Source organism: Trachemys scripta, chromosome 2 (genome assembly GCF_013100865.1).
Source record: "Trachemys scripta elegans isolate TJP31775 chromosome 2, CAS_Tse_1.0, whole genome shotgun sequence".
Taxonomy (NCBI): Eukaryota; Metazoa; Chordata; order Testudines; family Emydidae; genus Trachemys; species Trachemys scripta.
This window is the reverse complement of record NC_048299.1, coordinates 247,312,474-247,329,935: the sequence shown is the minus strand read 5'-3', so window position 1 is coordinate 247,329,935 and position 17,462 is coordinate 247,312,474. Positions and strand designations below refer to the sequence as shown.

Here is a 17,462-nt window from a genome sequence, read left to right as displayed (position 1 = left end):
ATATCACACTGATCAAAAATTGATGCACAAATTGTCTGTATGCTTTCAACTGCTGCAAAAACTTGTGGAACACTAATGAACATGTTTGATAGATTAAGGAAACAGTCAAAATAAGAGGAATATTCCTTTATCAGTCATGTTTGCTGCCATAGCTTTAAAGAAAGTCAAAGCACTGAACTGATGGAGACATTGGCTAAGCACCTGGAACCAGTGTGTTGAAATGCGAAACCAGCTTTTGACAGCATTAGCTGCTTCTACAAATACAGAGATATTTTCTTCATTTCAATTTATTCAGTTCAGTTTAATGACTAATTCATTCAAATTTGAGAAACCAATTGGGAGCTGAAAAAGTAGAGAAGCTGCTTCTGCTCTTCCAATATACAAAAATTAGGTGTCTGAGGATGAGATGAACTACTTCTAAATCTTGAAGGACATGTCCAGAAACAATTCAGTTCACTAACTGCAGATACTTCCTTTGTTTATAAATCTGTTTTAAATGCAAAATATGTTTTGATAAACTTTATGTATACAGTACACTTAAGGTATTAACTAATTTTAAAAAGTTTTGTGCATTTTTAATTTAATTCCAATTTCCATTGAAACGTAGTTTGACAAACATCAGAAGTTAAAATATTAATCTAGTAAATCATCTAGAACTGCATCATTCACCATTTTCTAACATAATAAAATGCAAAAATCTGAATAAATATATGTAAGCTATATAATTGCTTTGAAATAATGTTTATAGATAATGTATCATCCTGTTTAGCAAAAAGAAGTACCAAATTTAACCAACCAATGAGAATCACCCTTTCTTTAGAAAAGTAACTAAAATGTACAAATGCAAAACAGGATGAAAATGGTTTTAAATTGATCCGTCATATCTGTCACAATGAAGACTTAGACTCTGGATGAGGTATCAGTAGCTTAATCTGTCTAATTTTTGTCACTTCAGTAACAGGCATATTGTGGCTGAGCTTACTTAGCACTAAGGATGAGAAGAGACTACAAATTGTCAGCACACAGGGTTAAATCAGTTTGTCTAAAACTGTTCTAACTTAATTTTAGAAATGAAAATCAGTGGGGCCACATGGCTCACAAGGGTCCAAAAAGAGGCAGAAAATATAGCTGGCTCTGAGTTTGTGCCTTCATTATCTCCTTCCCTCTTTCAGATGTTTGTCCAAATAATCTGGAAAAGAACGCTTAGTCCATCCTTGTGGCAGTGTAAGATTTGGCTCTAAAATATGTTAAAATACTCTATCCATTTTAGTTCAAACTTACATTCTACTCTTTCTCCTTCCCATCATTTGGTTGTGGTGAGCTTTTTCTTCTAGCTACGGGTCATCTGTTTTATAAATAAAAAATGGTACAAAATGCAAAACAGCTTATAGAATACTGAGTGAATACATGTTGCATATCAAAGAAGTATGCACATGTTAGAGGTTGAATGACTCAAGTGGATTGATAATGGGATACAGAGCCTTTCACCTCTAGATTGCTGCTTTGGCTCTTACCCAAGTTAGTAGTGATCAGAAGCGACCAATGGCTTTTCTGACCTTTATCTGATGCAGAGTTAGTGTTTTTCACAAGCACCGAAGCTTTATATTGTAGGGGCGTGAAACATCCAAGATGTAAAATGAATTGTAGTCTTCATCTAGTTCCCTTGGACAAGAGTCACCCTCTTAATTGGCACTTTGTAGGCAGCCTAAGCAGAGTGGTCTAGACTGTATAACCATGGAAACTGAATTACCTTCTCATCTCGTGTCCATATGGATATATTTTTATAAAGGAAATGTATACCTTCACAGTTGTATTTATATTTTTGTGTTTTGTACGTAAATAAGACATCATCATTCTTCTGGGGTGTCAGAACAACAAAGTTCATAAGCACTAGGTCACTTTTAAAAAGCCCTGTGCTAGTGAGTGGGCACAAGGAACAATTTTTCTGAATAAACATGGTGTCACAATATTTTAAATTTCCAGGATGAAAATGTTTATTTTCTTGTGTCTTCTCGTGTTATCACAAGATAGTGATCTTAGATTTCGAGACCAGACTTCTGGCTTAAACTGTGCTCTATTCCTTTTATGTCTGTAGTTTTAGATATGAGAAAATGACTGGTTTGTCTGATCTATTCTTAGACTCTTGTTTCCTAGCTAATGTTTTCTGTTCACCTGTTTTGAATTACCCCATCTCATCTGTGCCATCAGTCTGTCTAGAGTCTAGTCCACAATCTGGTCTACAACGAAAATAATCATAAAGAGGATAATTGGGAATAACGGTTCCCAATTGTTATATCTATTGTTTTACTGTGTCCCTCTGGTCATTTGAATAGTTCTATAAACATGCATTACAAAAGTTTTAATTCTCCAAAGCCTAAAATTCTGTTTTTAAAAAAATCAAAACTGATATGGACATTGTGAGTAGGGAGGTGCTAGGACTGTTTTTGGAGTATTTTCTGTAACTGGTTCTCAGATGCTATCTCACTACTGAGCCAGTTTTTCTTTATAAACCTATTTCAATAAACTATTTCTATGGACTTGCCCTTCAGCAACTTTAACTGTCATATCTTGAAAACACTGACAATCAAATTTCCTTTTTTTAAAAGATTAGAATAAAGCCATTGTTAGACATTCTTAAATTGTGCTATACAAATTTGTCTTGTGTGTGCAAATGGGCTAAAAGGAAAGCAAAGCTGTTTTGAGGTCTCTTCCTATTTCATAAATTTCTCGTAAACAAATAAAACCTTAATCACCTATGCATGGAATATACATGCATTTCTACTACTATAAATGTGTGTACTGTCAAAACATTACTTTGTCAAATTCCCTTGAGTGATCTGCTATACGTCCCTATTGGTCTAGATATATCAATGTTCTGTTAATGCAGTTTGTAGGTTTGTGTATTTATTATATTTCATTTCTTTTAGATTTCACATTTCAAGCTCTTGCAAGGAACCTCAAGTGTACATTCATGCTATATCTGATGCTCGGTGTGTGTTTGACATGGCTGTAAGTAAATATGCTAACATACGATTTAATAGAGGAGTCATCCTACTATATTCTCGCTAATGGAGATAAGAAAAATTCTTTCCTAAAATGTGTATTGCTAGTCTGATGAGGACCCTTCAAATAACAGAATGATTACACACAACTGAATAGTAAATTATAGACCTTACTGAATATTTAATGTGAGACAAATAAAATCTTCCACTAAAACATCCTTTGATTGTATTTTACAATTTTAATTAAGGGCCAATGGGTGTCGGTTTTTTTTTTAAAGTCCAAGATCTCAACTCGAGCAGAATATATTTGTAGCTTTCTAAGTTAAGAATACATCCTAAAAGTAAACTAAAATGTTTATCTACCAAGACCAGTGAACAGGTTTTGTTTTCTCTGCATGAGATGTAATCACTACCGACTGAACAGTGCATGTGGCTGCCTTCCTTATGTTGCCTTATATAATTGTCATTGGGTTTTGCGTTGGGGAGGAACAGAACTCTGAATTATCCTCTTGGCAAAAAGGAACTGACTTGTTGACACTGGTAAATTAATTTGTTGTTTTAGGCTATAAATGTATACTACTTGTGTTAAGGAAACAGGTTTTTGTATTGAAAATATTTCTCTTCACTTTAAGTGAGAAAGAAAAGTTTGAGCTCGACTTCAGAAAAATCCAAGATCACGACCTTACTGTGATTATTGCAAAATTATTGATGTGATTAATTACACAAGGAAGACAGTTGAAGTTCCCACAGCAGTTTTAACTCTGCCTTCTTGTGCATATGCATTACAAGAGGGGCTTTCATTACATTATCACACCATGCAGCCATTTATATTATACATACTATTACGTGCTTCTAAGGTTAAAAACGTGTAATTCTTTTCCACTAGATTGTAGTAAAGTATTTGCTGAACTGTGTATTGCGCTGTCAAGTTTTGTGAGAAAAGACTCTTCTACTGCATACTCAGAGGCCAAATTAAAGTTGCTTTACTTTAGAATTGCTTGATTTATTTATTCTCTTTACTAATATTGCAGTAATGTTTAATGTAGAATAATACTAGGTATTACCAGAGTGAATTGTTCACTGGAATACTCTTTACTGTATTTACTGTATTTCACGTTTAAAGCATGAGCATACAATATTGAATGAGATTGGAGAGCTCATCAATAAAAACTTTAATTTCTATTGTCTGCATACTTAAAGGCCTGTCTATACTTCCTTTTAGGAAGAATTTGGCTTTAAGATGAACATGTTGGACATTGGTGGGGGCTTCACAGGTTCAGAACTTCAGCTGGAAGAGGTATGCAACTCAGTGGAAGTTAGAACTAGTTTGCCTTTCATTTGTCAGTTTGGAGTTTTTGACATGTCAGTTTCCAGCTAATATTGATAGTTAAAACCTGGATTGACAGTAGATTTAAAACCATGGGGATGGACTGGATTATATGCCACAATTGTACTGTGGAGTCATTAGCAGAGAATTGGTACAGATCAATGAAGTCCTGCTAGTCTCTCAATTCTGATTCAACTAATGTTACATAAATTAGTCACAAAATTGTCCCTCAGGTGCCAAGGATTTACAGATGAGAGAAACAGTAACCATTCTAAATTGACAGCAAACCAAAGCCTCAGTTATCCTTGTAATTTTTAAAATTTGCATGCGTCTTACCATGAAGATTTTAGCCCTTTCTTCTGGAGGCAGTTCTTTTTACTGTGTTCATAGTGGATGAATACTGACCTGCTGCTGCAGCTGGAATTTTCAGTATTTTGGTTTAGAACTGAAGACATAATGCATCAGCTGGACATTTGCTTTAATGAGCCTTAAGATTTTACTCTTAGAGCAGATCTACACTGAAAAGTTACAGTGGCATAGCTACATTTTTTTTTTTTTTTTTAGGGATGTTAAAAATCCACGCCCCTGAGAGACGCAGTTAAGCCAGCCTAAAGCCTAGTGAGGACAGTGCTAGATCAACAGAGAAATTCTTCCATTGACCTAGCTCCACCTCTCAGGGAGGTGGGTTACCTACAGCTATGGCAGAACCCCTCCTGTTGCTGTAGTAAGTGTCTACATTGAAGCATTTTAAGTGTAGACAGAGCCTCATTTGATCTCTGGTTTGGTGTCATGACCTGGTCACTAGTGAATAATGGCGATTTAGACTGATCACTGTATTTTGTGTACTCTTAAAGATAGACTCCCAAAGCCTAGGTTGCTGAAATGAATAGGTTCAAACAGCTAAAATCATTAATAGAACTTTGAAAATTGCCTACTTAGTCCATGTTTGCCTTATCAAGTAGTTGTGGACAAGTCATGCAAGACTATGGCATTAATATTGAAGTTAAAAATCAGATTAATGTTGGATAAATTCAGTGAATACCATCTGTTTCTTTATTTGTCAAGATGCAAAACTGTAGTTGACCAAATTGCTCTGTTTTTTTTTTTGTTAAATGCAACCCTGATGCACTTCATGGATTCATAAATAATTTTACATCTGTTGTACTACAACCACTTTGAAATTACTTAAATGGGTGATTCGGTCATTTGGATGACTTGGACTTAACTGAAGACTGAAAATAATGATACTTAACTCCTTTGTAAAGTGCTTTGAGATCTACTGATGAAAAGCACTATTTAAGAGCTAGCAATTATTATTAGGTGCCTAGGTATGGCATCAGTATCCCAAAAGTAACACCCATTTTATTTTTGTAAAACTTAACTGTGGTGTCTGAGACTTGATTCAGCAAAGGCCCAATATGGATAGTAAAAATCAGCTTGTGGTCAACTCACCAGCACTGTAAATTGTTGGTTGGGAATTTGTGACAGAGGACTTCTGTGTCTGATTTATCAATCGAGCCCCTTTCACAAGAACTGTAAATAAACTTCAAAATAAATCAGATGAGCAATCTAAACATTAGCTGTGACTTCAATTTCCTAGGTTAATCATGTCATCAGTCCGTTGTTGGATGTCTACTTTCCTGAAGAATCCGGTGTTAATGTGATTGCAGAGCCTGGATGTTATTATGTTTCATCTGCATTTACTCTAGCAGTTAACATCATTGCAAAGAAAGCTGTTGAATATGATAAATTTCTTCCCTCTGGAAGTAAGCAATATATTTGTTTTGTACATGTGTGAATCAGTACAAATAAGTCTCCATTTTTGTCAGCATAGCTCAATTTTATGTGTAGATCATGAATTATATGCTTTAATATTTTTTCTATTCAGTAACTGGCTCATACTTGAGTCTCAGTCTGTTTTTTAAGGTTCTGTCCCTATGTTAATCTTAGGCTTGGCAGAATTAAGTGTTGATTTTTTTAAAAATAATTTTGACTGATAATACTGATGTTTGTTTTGAAGCATATTTTTTTATTTATATATTTAAATTTTCACATTTGTAGGATATTATGCGGCGTGGTCAGACAATACTTACTTTGTTATATTAGATGTTGAGTTTCAAAAAGTCCAAATTTTTTATAACTGTTAAAACAAATTATCAACATCACATGTCAAAATATATGAAATGAATATCGTTAATCAAACTCTAATAAATTCTCAAGCAGCGCTTTTCTTTCTTTGCCTATCTGTACACTTTATCATTGGTGGAAATATTTTTTCATCAGTTGGTGTGTGTACAGTAAAAGACATTTACTGATAAAAATCTAACCCTTCCAAGCCTGGTTAATCTGCACCTCTGTTCATTTTCTGTTTTCTGGGTTTGTTTGGCATTGCTGGTTTCCTCACTAGTAAATAGATGTGACTCATTTATGATCTCCAGGCATCCTATCAGCATATAATTAAAGCTGAATTAGGGGAAGATGGAAGAACATGAATTGGAGCTGCTATTGTCCCTCTTCTACCAAAATGGAATTTTTGGATGTTTTCAGTAATGACTAGAATATTAAGTATGCAAAATGTGTCCTTAAGCATAGCCTTTAGGGGTAGGCTTGAATTGATATTGTAGTCTTCTAATTACACTTCTTATCCCAATGCATGTTTTACATACTCTTGGGGACCGGGGGGGAATTAACTGTTAGAGGATTGCAAATTGAATGTTTATTATAAAAATATGTAACCATTTTTCTTCCAGTGGAGCAAACCAGGAGTGATGATGAGCCAATCTTTATGTACTACATGAATGATGGTGTTTATGGTTCTTTTGCAAGTAAATTGTCTGAGAAATTTAATACCATCCCAGAGGTTCACAAGGTGAGTCTATATCATATTCTTACAGAATTTACAAAGCATTATTCTTTTGCAGGGAAATTCTGCAGATCCATTACAATGGATCTTACTTCTGTTTGCAGCTTCTTTGGCGCACTACTGCCCCAATCAGACAGGCGCAAGTGGCCACAACCCTGAAGACCCAGCCACTTCTAGCCAGTTTGAACTGCCTCCAGCAGCTGCAGGAGGGCTTTACCAGATGACATGCTCAGAGCAACAACCAACCAAACAAAAAGGATTCTAAGCATTACTGGGCTTTTATTTGGCCTTGGAAAGGGTGTAGGTGGGGGGAGGAGTTGTGCTCTGCAGCAGGCTTGCTGAAACACCTTTTCTCCCCTGCCCCATTTTGATACCAGGGTTGCTGGCTGCAGAAGTTTCCATTGTAACCTTTCTGGACATGCCGCTCTGGTGGAACAGCTTCAAGGCAATTTGAGGAATAGAGAAGTTGGAGGAAAAGGGCACAAAAATGTCTGGGCTAACTGGACCCCCCCCCCCCCCCCCCCCCCCCCCCCCTTAGCATGGTCAGCTATGCCAGAACTGCCTGGCCAGCTCAACTCAGCTTGTTTTGCCACTCAGCCATGCACTACTTGCCTGACTAATGGGACCCTGCTCATTGCAGGTCAGCTATGCCCCATACTGCCAGTCCTGGAGGGCTAGGTAGAGAACAGCCCAGACGTGGAGGAACAAGCAGCAGTAAAGGGCCTTTTACTTGTTTCTAATTTACTTCACCCTCTTTAACAAGGTGGGAGTCATCCCTTATGGAAGCCTGCCTTGCCCATCCTAGGATTCAGTGAGACAACATCGGTGTTAACTGTTGTGTAGCACTACAGGGCCCACTAGGGGATTTAGTGAGACAAAGGGCTGTGCCATGTGATTATTTTCCTTGCTCCTTCCACAGGCAGGGATTTAAGGAGCTTCTATAACATTCAAGGGCTCATCTCAAAATGTTATTTCTGTAGCACAGCAGGTGCGGTTCTTTCCCCTGATCCTCTCTTTGTTGATAGCCTTACCTATGGTAACAGAATAAGATTACGTCACAGAGATCATGGAATCTGTGACTTCCAGAGACCTCTGTGACATTTTCTGCTTCAGCCAGGGGCTGGAGCTGGCAAGGGCCCCCACAGCTCCCAACCGCTGTGGGGTGGGGTCAGACCCCCGCATCTCTGAGCACCTTGGGGGCCACGGACCTGCTCTCAGTGCTGGACCCATCCCTCCCAATTTTGTCAGTTACTTTTCGTAAAAGTCAGCGACAGGTCATGAGCTTCTGTGAATTTCTGTTGATTGCCTGTGAGCAGTCTGAGTAACCGTGACAAAATCTTAACCATAGGCTGTTGAGGCCACTCGTCTTTTGTCCTATAGAGCAGGGGATAGGCAATACGCAGCAGCTGGCCCCCCCTTAGAGTTAATTTCTTTTGCTTTTTCTTCCCTATAAATCTGAGAAGAACATAAAAGGCACACTATGGACTCTGGCCACAGGTGTCACTCCTCCACAGAGGAAATTTCTAAGGCTTGATTTTTCCTAGTAAAAAGGAGGAGAAAAAGGTGCAGGGACTTCCTTCTATTTGTAGGTCACCACAATACAGGAAGAACTCAGTTTTTTTTTCTTTTGAGGAGTAATCAGAAACCATTCTCAGGAGTATTTGGTGGGGACTCTGTATGCCTCCAGATAAGTCCCTACAAAAGGAAACATGGGGAGTGTGAGGGAAGGGGAATTAGTTCATCCACAAGCAAATTTGTGATAATTTGTACTCCCAATGTTGATGCAGTCCTCATGTTAAAGAAATTGATAGTGTTTATATAAACACTATAATTTAAAAAACAAAACAACCCCCACCCCTTTTGTGCCTCCACATCTTGGACTAGAACCAAGCATACATGGCCAGACTACCTATTGCCCATTGTGTCATTAAGAACAGAAGATCCTTCAGACCAGCAGCCTGGTTGAGAGATTTCCTTAACCCTCTCACATCAAAACAGCTTGAGATTTACAGTAAGAGCAATGAGCTAAACTTAGTCACGCCACCAGCTCTGCCTGAGGCTATGGAAGTCCAGTCAGGTACTGGTTACTGCTGAGTAGCACAGAGAGCACACACTTTTTGTGACTATAAACAAAGCTGCCATGGAAACCTGCTTACATAAAATAATTTTTAAAACGTACTAATCATGTAAGGAGCCATGATAACTCAACAGGAGAAACAGACTCTTCTTTAGATCTTGGCACTCTTTGATCCAGCTAAGACTTATAGGAGGGATGCCTAGCTAGCTGATTGATACACAGAGTGGCACAAGAGACAGAGGTGATACAGCAAGAAAACGCTCTGCCTTTTTCAAGTAAACATGACTACAAGGTGATAATATATGAGGTAGTTTCCCAAATAGAGGGCATATAGAAAGAAATTTGAAGTGGTGGATCAATGCTACATCAGAAGAATGAATCTTTAGGCAGATAGATCCAGTCCAGCTTACCAACTTCCTACCCCCCCACCCCCTTTTTTTTTTTAAGCTGACAAACACCAGAATATAAAGACTGCAGTATATTGTCTGCTTCAGAATGGGGTAATTGGGCTCCCAGAGAACAACAAGGCTTAGACTTCTACTACATCTGCTTCTAGGACCAAGTTCCAAAGAGAGTGGAAATTCTTGAATGGATTTTCTCCAAAGTCACAGGTCAGGATGGAGACCCTAAGTTCTACCAGTGCACCAGCTTTTCATCATTAATTGATCTGAAGAACACCTATCTACACATTATTATGCAACCCTCCTGGAGGAGATTAGCATCATGTGCAACAGACTACATTACCCATATACCCCTTTATTCTTTGGCCTACCTGCCTTTCTGAGGCTGTCCTCCAAAGTGCTAGTTAACATTTGTTTCTGCTCAAGCAGAAAAAGGTTCTTGTATACACGTGCTCAGATGACCTGTTCATCAGAGCACTGTTCCTGGAAAATGCCCAAACAAAAGAGTCACCATACAGTCCAGATTCTTTCCTGTCAATATTACAAACATCTAAATGATGGTGCTATTACTTCTCGGAATAGTTATAGCTATCAACCTCCATTCCAAGCCAGTGGTCAGAAAGCACAGAGTCCTTCATTCTCCAGTCACATCTATCAGGGCTCTGATGTCTTGGATAAGAACAGAGGTCTCTCTAGGAACAACATACTGTTGAGAGACTCCACATGGTTTTTCTCCAGAAATTTCTTGAGCATGTAGGACTGTCCTTTTTGTGCCATTGCCGGGGTACTTGGAAGAAAGGGTATGTTGCAATGAGGGGATTGGTGGAGAAGCCTATATCAGTTTTAAGAGCAGGAAACCTCATTCAGGGAACAAATTTCATCCAAAGTTAATGCAAGAACAGACTTCCAACACAGTATCAAGTGGATCAAAATAATTGGGCCTTAAGAGTGGTCCTGATCAGCCAAGGTGTAGCGGTGATCCCTTACAACACTTCAGCAATAGCTTTAAACAAGGACAAAGGTACCAGATCCTCAGCCTGGATGAGCATCTAATCTTTGCTGTTCCTGGCTGCATATTTTGAAAAAAGCAAAAAAAAATCTTCTGTATATTCAAGCACTACATATAGAATGAATAAATAAATAAAGCACCTGGTTAAAGCAAAGGAAAAATCCAGCAGAGTGGAGGCTAAAGCCTAAGGTCTTTGAGTGAGTCAGCCCTGAGTCACCAGTGTGTTAATGGACATATCTGCAGCCAGAACCTAGCAAAGATGAGTCTCCTTTCTGATGAATAAATTAATAGACTGCAGCCATGATTATGCCCCTTTCTTCCCAGGCCAAAAGCCTGACTTTCTGTTTCTGATCACAACATTCTCCAGGACAAACAAACAAGGCAGAAGTGAGCCATGGTGACCCCCATGCTGTCATGGGAAATCCTGGGTCTCATGTATAATTCAGGTGGCAACCACTACTCAGCTATGTCTCCTCTACAAAAAGAATCTGCTCCCAAGGACAAAATTCTGTACCCAAGCCCAGAAAATCAAATCTTAACTACATTATGTGAGAGGTATCAATTAAAATAGGATATGCAGCTGTGTTAACACTACCTCTTTAGCCCTGAAAAAGTATTTTTACAAACAGGGCATCTTCAAGGGCCTCGTCTGTGTGTCGTGCTACGTTATTGGCCTGCATGGAACAGGCAAAGCATGCCTCCAACCAACAATAACTAGTGCTCATTCATTCAGAGTCACTCATCTCCCTGTCTTCTCATTGTTTCTGTTTTCCCTTCATGGAAATGCACTCCTTTTAGACACCCTGTTGTAATGGCTCTGTGGACTTTCCCTGTGAAAAATACGAAAACTTACCTTATCTTTTTTCAAAAGTTTCCTTTCTTCCAGTAGTAAAAGTCCACAGATCCAACCCAGCACAAGGATTGTGGTCTGAGGAATACTTAAACCATCACACTTGCCTCCATTTTTTGGGGGGGACACTAGATTTCCTGGGGGTGGAATTTGAAGTTGGGGGCATAATATATTTGGGGTGGAATTTTAAGTTGCTCTGCAGCAGAAAATGTTTATGAATTCTTATTTGTTAACCTGTGAATTAAGCTTTAGAGGACTTTGCACTACAAAACATCTTTGGAAGTTTCTTGAACTGGATAGGTCTTTAGGGGTATGGACACTCCCAGACTGCCTGATTGACAAGGCTTTTCTGCCCCAAGAAACTGCAAGCAGGCATGAGACCTATTGTAATGGATCTGTGGACTTTTCCCCTAGAAGAGAGGAATTTTTCAGATAGAAGAACATTTATATTACTTTTTTAATGTGTCTGTAAAACTTTCTTTTGCCTTAAACTAAAGCCTGACTTGACTGGATTGTTTTTGTAGAAATACAAGGAAGATGAGCCTCTGTTTGCCAGCAGCCTTTGGGGTCCATCCTGTGATGAGCTTGATCAAATTGTGGAAAACTGTCTTCTTCCTGAGTTGAGTGTCGGAGACTGGCTGATCTTTGATAATATGGGTTCTGGTACCTTGGGTCAACAGTCTGCCTTTAATGATTTTCAGAGGCCACCAGTTTACTACATGATGTCTTTCAATGACTGGTAAGATGATGTTCTCAATATTTGCAGTGGTAGTTGCACTCAGCCCCCCCCCCCCCCCCCCCCCCCCCCCCCCCCCCCCCCCGAAAACATTTAAACATAATCCTACAGTTGGATGCATGGTATTGATATAGGAAGATTTATTTCAAAAATCAACTTACTTCATTTTTCTTTTTTAAAATGCTATCACACTGTTTCACCTTTCAAACTGGACTACATTAACATGGACTAGGTATTCTCACCAGCAGCGTCCAGGCAGGGCAGTTAGAGCACAATGGTTTGGAGTGCTCTACAGTCCACAGCCCCATAGTCTACCCTGTGGTGCGATGGAGACGAGTCTTTCATTTACGACAATAGTAGAATGCATACAGTTGTAGGTATTGCTTTGCTGGCTGAGTCTGTCCAACTGTCCAGTGTGTTAAAAGGAAGTGTTGTGATAAGCACAGCCTATGTAACATATATTCACCAGTAAATACTTCAATGCGAGTATTACTAAAGTGGAAAAGGTGAACTTAATCTTAAGTCTGCCAAATAATTTTTTTGTTAGACTGAATACTGAATTTAATGCTGGTTTCCAATGTTAAACCGCCATGAGGACTTTAAACTCTCAGGTCTATGCTTCCTGAACATACCTCTGTTATACTTTCTGCTATAGGTATGAGATGCAAGATGCTGGAATTACTTCAGACACATTGATGAAGAACTTCTTCTTTGTGCCTTCTTGCATTCAGCTGAGCCCAGAAGACAGCTTTTCCACTGCAGCTTAAACAGGCAGTAACGCTTCATGTAGACTTGCAGTTGCAAGCCTGTAGTTTGTCTGGTCAACATTCCACTGTGGAATTAAAATGGAACAATCTTGAATTCAACTCGTTCTCTTCAAAACTTGAAAATTAGTAATAGCCAATTGGGACCAGGCAAAACCAGCTACAACTACAATTCACTGGGGGTGGGAGGGTTAGATAATAATGTCCAGATTTAAACTTGCCAGTTCGTTCAACCCCTGAGCGTTTAAATAAAATATGCAACAAAATGGATGACTTAGTCGAGATGGAAACCCATCACTTGGGTTCTCAGTTAAACAGTTTACATACAAGTACACAGTTTTTATACTAAGGATTCCTGTTAGAAAGTCTTGTAAAGTTATTGTCTTTCACCCAGATATATCAAATGTCAGTGGGAGACTAGTGTGACTTCATTAGAGATGTTCAGTGTATTTAGTGTGTAAATTTGTGCTTTGAACTGTAGTTCAATAAATGTAAAATTGCATCATAGTATTTGTTGTATTTGACCCTTGACGTAACCCGTGTATGATTGCAATAAAACTTTGTGTAGATTTTTTTTTTCAGGCTCTCTTTGTGAGAGGGACTAGATAGCAGTGAAATGGATATGTAGATTGTTTTGAAAGGATTTTTTTTTTTCTTCCAGCCTATTTCAGGTTTAGGTTGGCAGAACATTAATGAATAATTAATTTAAGTTTGAACTAGTGTGAAGGGAAGTTCAGATAAGTTCCTGGAAAGCTGAAATGCAGTTTGTGATGTTGCTTCAACATAAACTAAATTATATTAACATTTCTAACACCAAAAATATTAAACCTTCAAGACAACAGTAGTGAACAGCAGTACCTAGGAGAGGTAGCTATAGCTAGAATGCATGTAGAACCCATGTAGATTACAGCTGTACTGAATGTTAAATAGAAATGTCAGGTCCCTTTTTTTGAACCAGCTTTATAGAAAACCTTCCAACTAGTCCTGTACAGCATTAAGTCTTTTGTAATAGAAGGGCTACATGTCTTCAGAAACCTTGATGCTCTTTTGCACTGTACTTTGTGTATTTTAAGTAACAGCAAAGCACACCAACTATATATGCCAACTAATCTTAACTGAAGCTGTTCAGTGGAATTACTTTTTCTGTTATTAAAGCATCTTGATTCTTTTCTCCAGTCCTCCCCTTTTTCATTTTAAAATATTTTTCTTCCTAATCTGAAACTGCTAAGAGTCAGGATTGTGAAATATTCATGGCTATTGTTAAATCCTGGATCCCTGAATCAAAAGGATTAATTAGAAAATGGAGATTATTTTTTTAGCTCCTTACCCAGAGTTGTGAAATTTCCACCTGACACGTACAAATGCATTTAACATTAGTGCCAACAGGCAGGAAATCCAAGTTTGCAGTTTAGAAAGGCTAAGAATACATAATATTTTATACCTTTAAAGGTGGAAAGAAAGTGAGTTTATCATGGAATGATTCTTTCACCTTGGACTTCCAGCACCAACGGCTTGCCTACACACAGTTCTAGATCTATAACTACATTCACCGTAGGGAATTGTACCATGCTGTTTCTCAATTGTTAGAATAGTGTAGGCCAGCCCTAAGGGAAGCACTAAGATACCTAAATACTTCTCAGGATTTGGCCCTAAGTACCATAGAAATCAATGGCTGTTAGGTGCTTAAATACCTTTGTACCTCTGGGCTTAACTGTCTTGTGCTTTTTGAGTTAATGAATTGTTCTTGTCTTTTGAAGGGATAGTCTGAAGATGGTCATGTTATAAGAATTATTTATGGGGGTTAATACATTGGGAGTTAGTTTCTTATGGAAAATCTAACCATCAGACCAAATTTCTCTAGGTTTGAAAGAGTCCATGTACTCTAGTCCTCCAATGCCAGGTTTGGCTGAAACCCTAAACAAATATAATACATCAGCTAGGGTTATCTGAGATCATGTTGCAAAATTCTGCTGTGGAGCCTTAAGGAGAATTGTTTTATGTTAAACTTACAGCTCAGTTGCAAATTCCTTTGTAAATGTTATGGTGGTCAGTTCAGACATATCTATTGTATATGAAGACAGTTTGCCATAAAAAAAAAAGTTTGAACCCAGTATGTATTTCAATTTGATGCTAAAAATTGTTACCATCATTTGTTTGCAATATTGTAATCTCAATTCAAATGTTAAAATATAAACCTGAATGATTTCTATATAGTAATTGAACTGTAATGTAGCTTTGTCATGCTGAATACACATCTACAGCTTCTTGCTTAGTGGCTCAGAAAACTACTCTTGTGGCCCTTAGTATGAATACAGTGGGGATTTTAAACCATTAATTTCCATGATAATATTCAAGTGCTGTTTCCAATATACACTGGAATAATCATGTATGTCCTAAACACTCTGTTACACCATACCTATGTTCACAAAACTATTAATACTACTACTGAAGTAGTATTTGACATACATAAAAATTGTCAAATGTATTTGTTTTGGCATTTCCCAAGCATTTATCACCACCCTAAAATTAGGCACCACAACTTGAGGCAGTGGTCCCTCTGTATTTGGTATGGCCAAGCAACGCAAACTCTGTCAATTATCTTTCAGTAGGGAAAGACACTTTCGCTGCTTGGATAAAGCAGAAGCAGTTGCAGTCATATAAATGTGATTTAGTAAATCCATCGCTGCTATCCAGTCAACCTATATATAAAATTTACTGTGAGTTAAGGATTGTAACCTAGCTAAGGTGAGTCCTGTATCAGAGGTGGGTAAATTCCATTCCCCATCTTATTACTTTATTTAAAAATACTCCCCCACCCTATAAGGAACACCAAAGAAAGATTTAAAACTCTTTAATGGGCTGTACATAAGACTTGATCTGGGCTTGAGAGAACAGAGAAAGTTACAGGAAAACAAACCGTGGATTTTACAGCTGTCCCTACTTCCCTCAGAAGATATCTGCCCAATAAATCTTTGATAGACTAGCACATACTAGTCTAAAACTTAATCTTGCAGCTTGGTTTGCTATTGACTCCCTGTAATTGGGTACAGGTACTGTAGACACATGCCTAAGCACCAACTCTGGGAGTTGTGATGAGGTCACAATCTCAGCTTTCATTTAAAAAAAAAAAAAAAATGTAAACTGAGCATAGTATAGTCTGCCTGAGTTTGTAGAGTCTGAAACAGCAGTGCTGAGATATGAGGTGCCTTGGCTATAAAGCAGATAACAGGCCCTACCCCCAGCATCCTCACATGGCCCTCACTGTGTGGCAGGAGGTGAGTGAAAGAGGCTCCCCTGCATCAGTTCTTAAGATAAATAGGAGTAAGGCCCTAGTACTTAACCAAGAAGATACTGTCATCCCTGCAAGGGAGATGGGACCCAGAAATGGTAGACCCTGACTTTTGTTGCTCATGGAGTAGATCAGGGTACCTGCTGCCACCTCTCTGGGAAGGAAGGTAGGCCCACAGCCACTTCAGATGCTGGACAGGGTGGGGGCAAGCTGTGGCATGCCAATGGCATTTGATAGTCTTAATCCATTCCTGCCTGTGGTGAACAACCAAGGCTTTTAAGTATTCAGCCCTTCAGTTCACACAAAGAATAGCCTAAACTTATTACTTTAGATCAGTAGTTTTCAAACTTTTCTACTTGTGACCCCTTTCACATAGCAAGCCTCTGAGTGCTTATAAATTAAAAACACTTTTTAATATATTTAACACCATTAGAAATGCTGGATGCAAAGCAGTGTTTGGAGTGGAGGCAGACGGCTCGCAACCTCCCATTAATAACCTTGCAACCCCCTATTTGAGAACCCCCGCTTTAGATCATCTCCTTTCCTACCTGAAGCCAACTAGAATCTGCATCCTCAGAGTTTCCATGGTAAAATGTAAATAGCTATAAACCCATTTTTTATTAAAACCCTTCTTAAAAAGATGGTGGTCATGCAGGCATACCATTTACTACTGCAGTATTATAAGGTCACACATTTTAAGGTCAGAAGGGACCATTATGATAGTCTGGTCTGATCTCCTGCACAATGCAGGGCACAGAATATTACCCACCCACTCCTGTAATAAACCCCTAACCTATGTCTGAGCTATTGAAGTCCTCAAATCATGGTTTAAAGACTTCAAGGTGCAGAGAATCTTCCAGCAAGTGACCTGTGCCCCACGCCTGCAGAGGAAGGCGAAAAATTCCTTCCTGGTTCCCAAATATGGCGATCAGCTAAACCCTGAGCATGTGGGCAAGATTCACCAACCAACCAGACACCCAGGAAAGAATTCTCTGTAGTAACTTAGATCCCACCCCATCTAACATCCCATCACAGGCCATTGGGCATATTTACCTCTAATAGTCAAAGATCAATTAATTGCTAAAACTAGGCTATCCCATCATACCATTCCCTCCATAAATTTATCAAGCTTAGTCTTGAAGCC

At 38.5% G+C, this 17,462-nt stretch overlaps 1 protein-coding gene across 5 annotated transcripts in view; it reads left to right on the top strand.

Annotated features, from left to right (window-relative positions):
* The window catches only part of AZIN1 (antizyme inhibitor 1), a 61,425-nt gene extending 46,179 nt beyond the window's left edge, over window positions 1–15,246 (top strand). For all 5 annotated transcript variants that reach the window (XM_034763418.1, XM_034763417.1, XM_034763420.1 and 2 more), the window contains 6 exons: window positions 2,928–3,009; window positions 4,225–4,299; window positions 5,930–6,095; window positions 7,080–7,198; window positions 12,054–12,268; window positions 12,921–15,246. In XM_034763418.1, the coding sequence (XP_034619309.1) occupies window positions 2,928–3,009; window positions 4,225–4,299; window positions 5,930–6,095; window positions 7,080–7,198; window positions 12,054–12,268; window positions 12,921–13,032 (769 nt within the window). In that variant the 3' untranslated portion in view covers window positions 13,033–15,246. The remainder of the gene's footprint in view (window positions 1–2,927; window positions 3,010–4,224; window positions 4,300–5,929; window positions 6,096–7,079; window positions 7,199–12,053; window positions 12,269–12,920) is intronic.
* The last annotated feature ends 2,216 nt before the right edge of the window (window positions 15,247–17,462 follow it).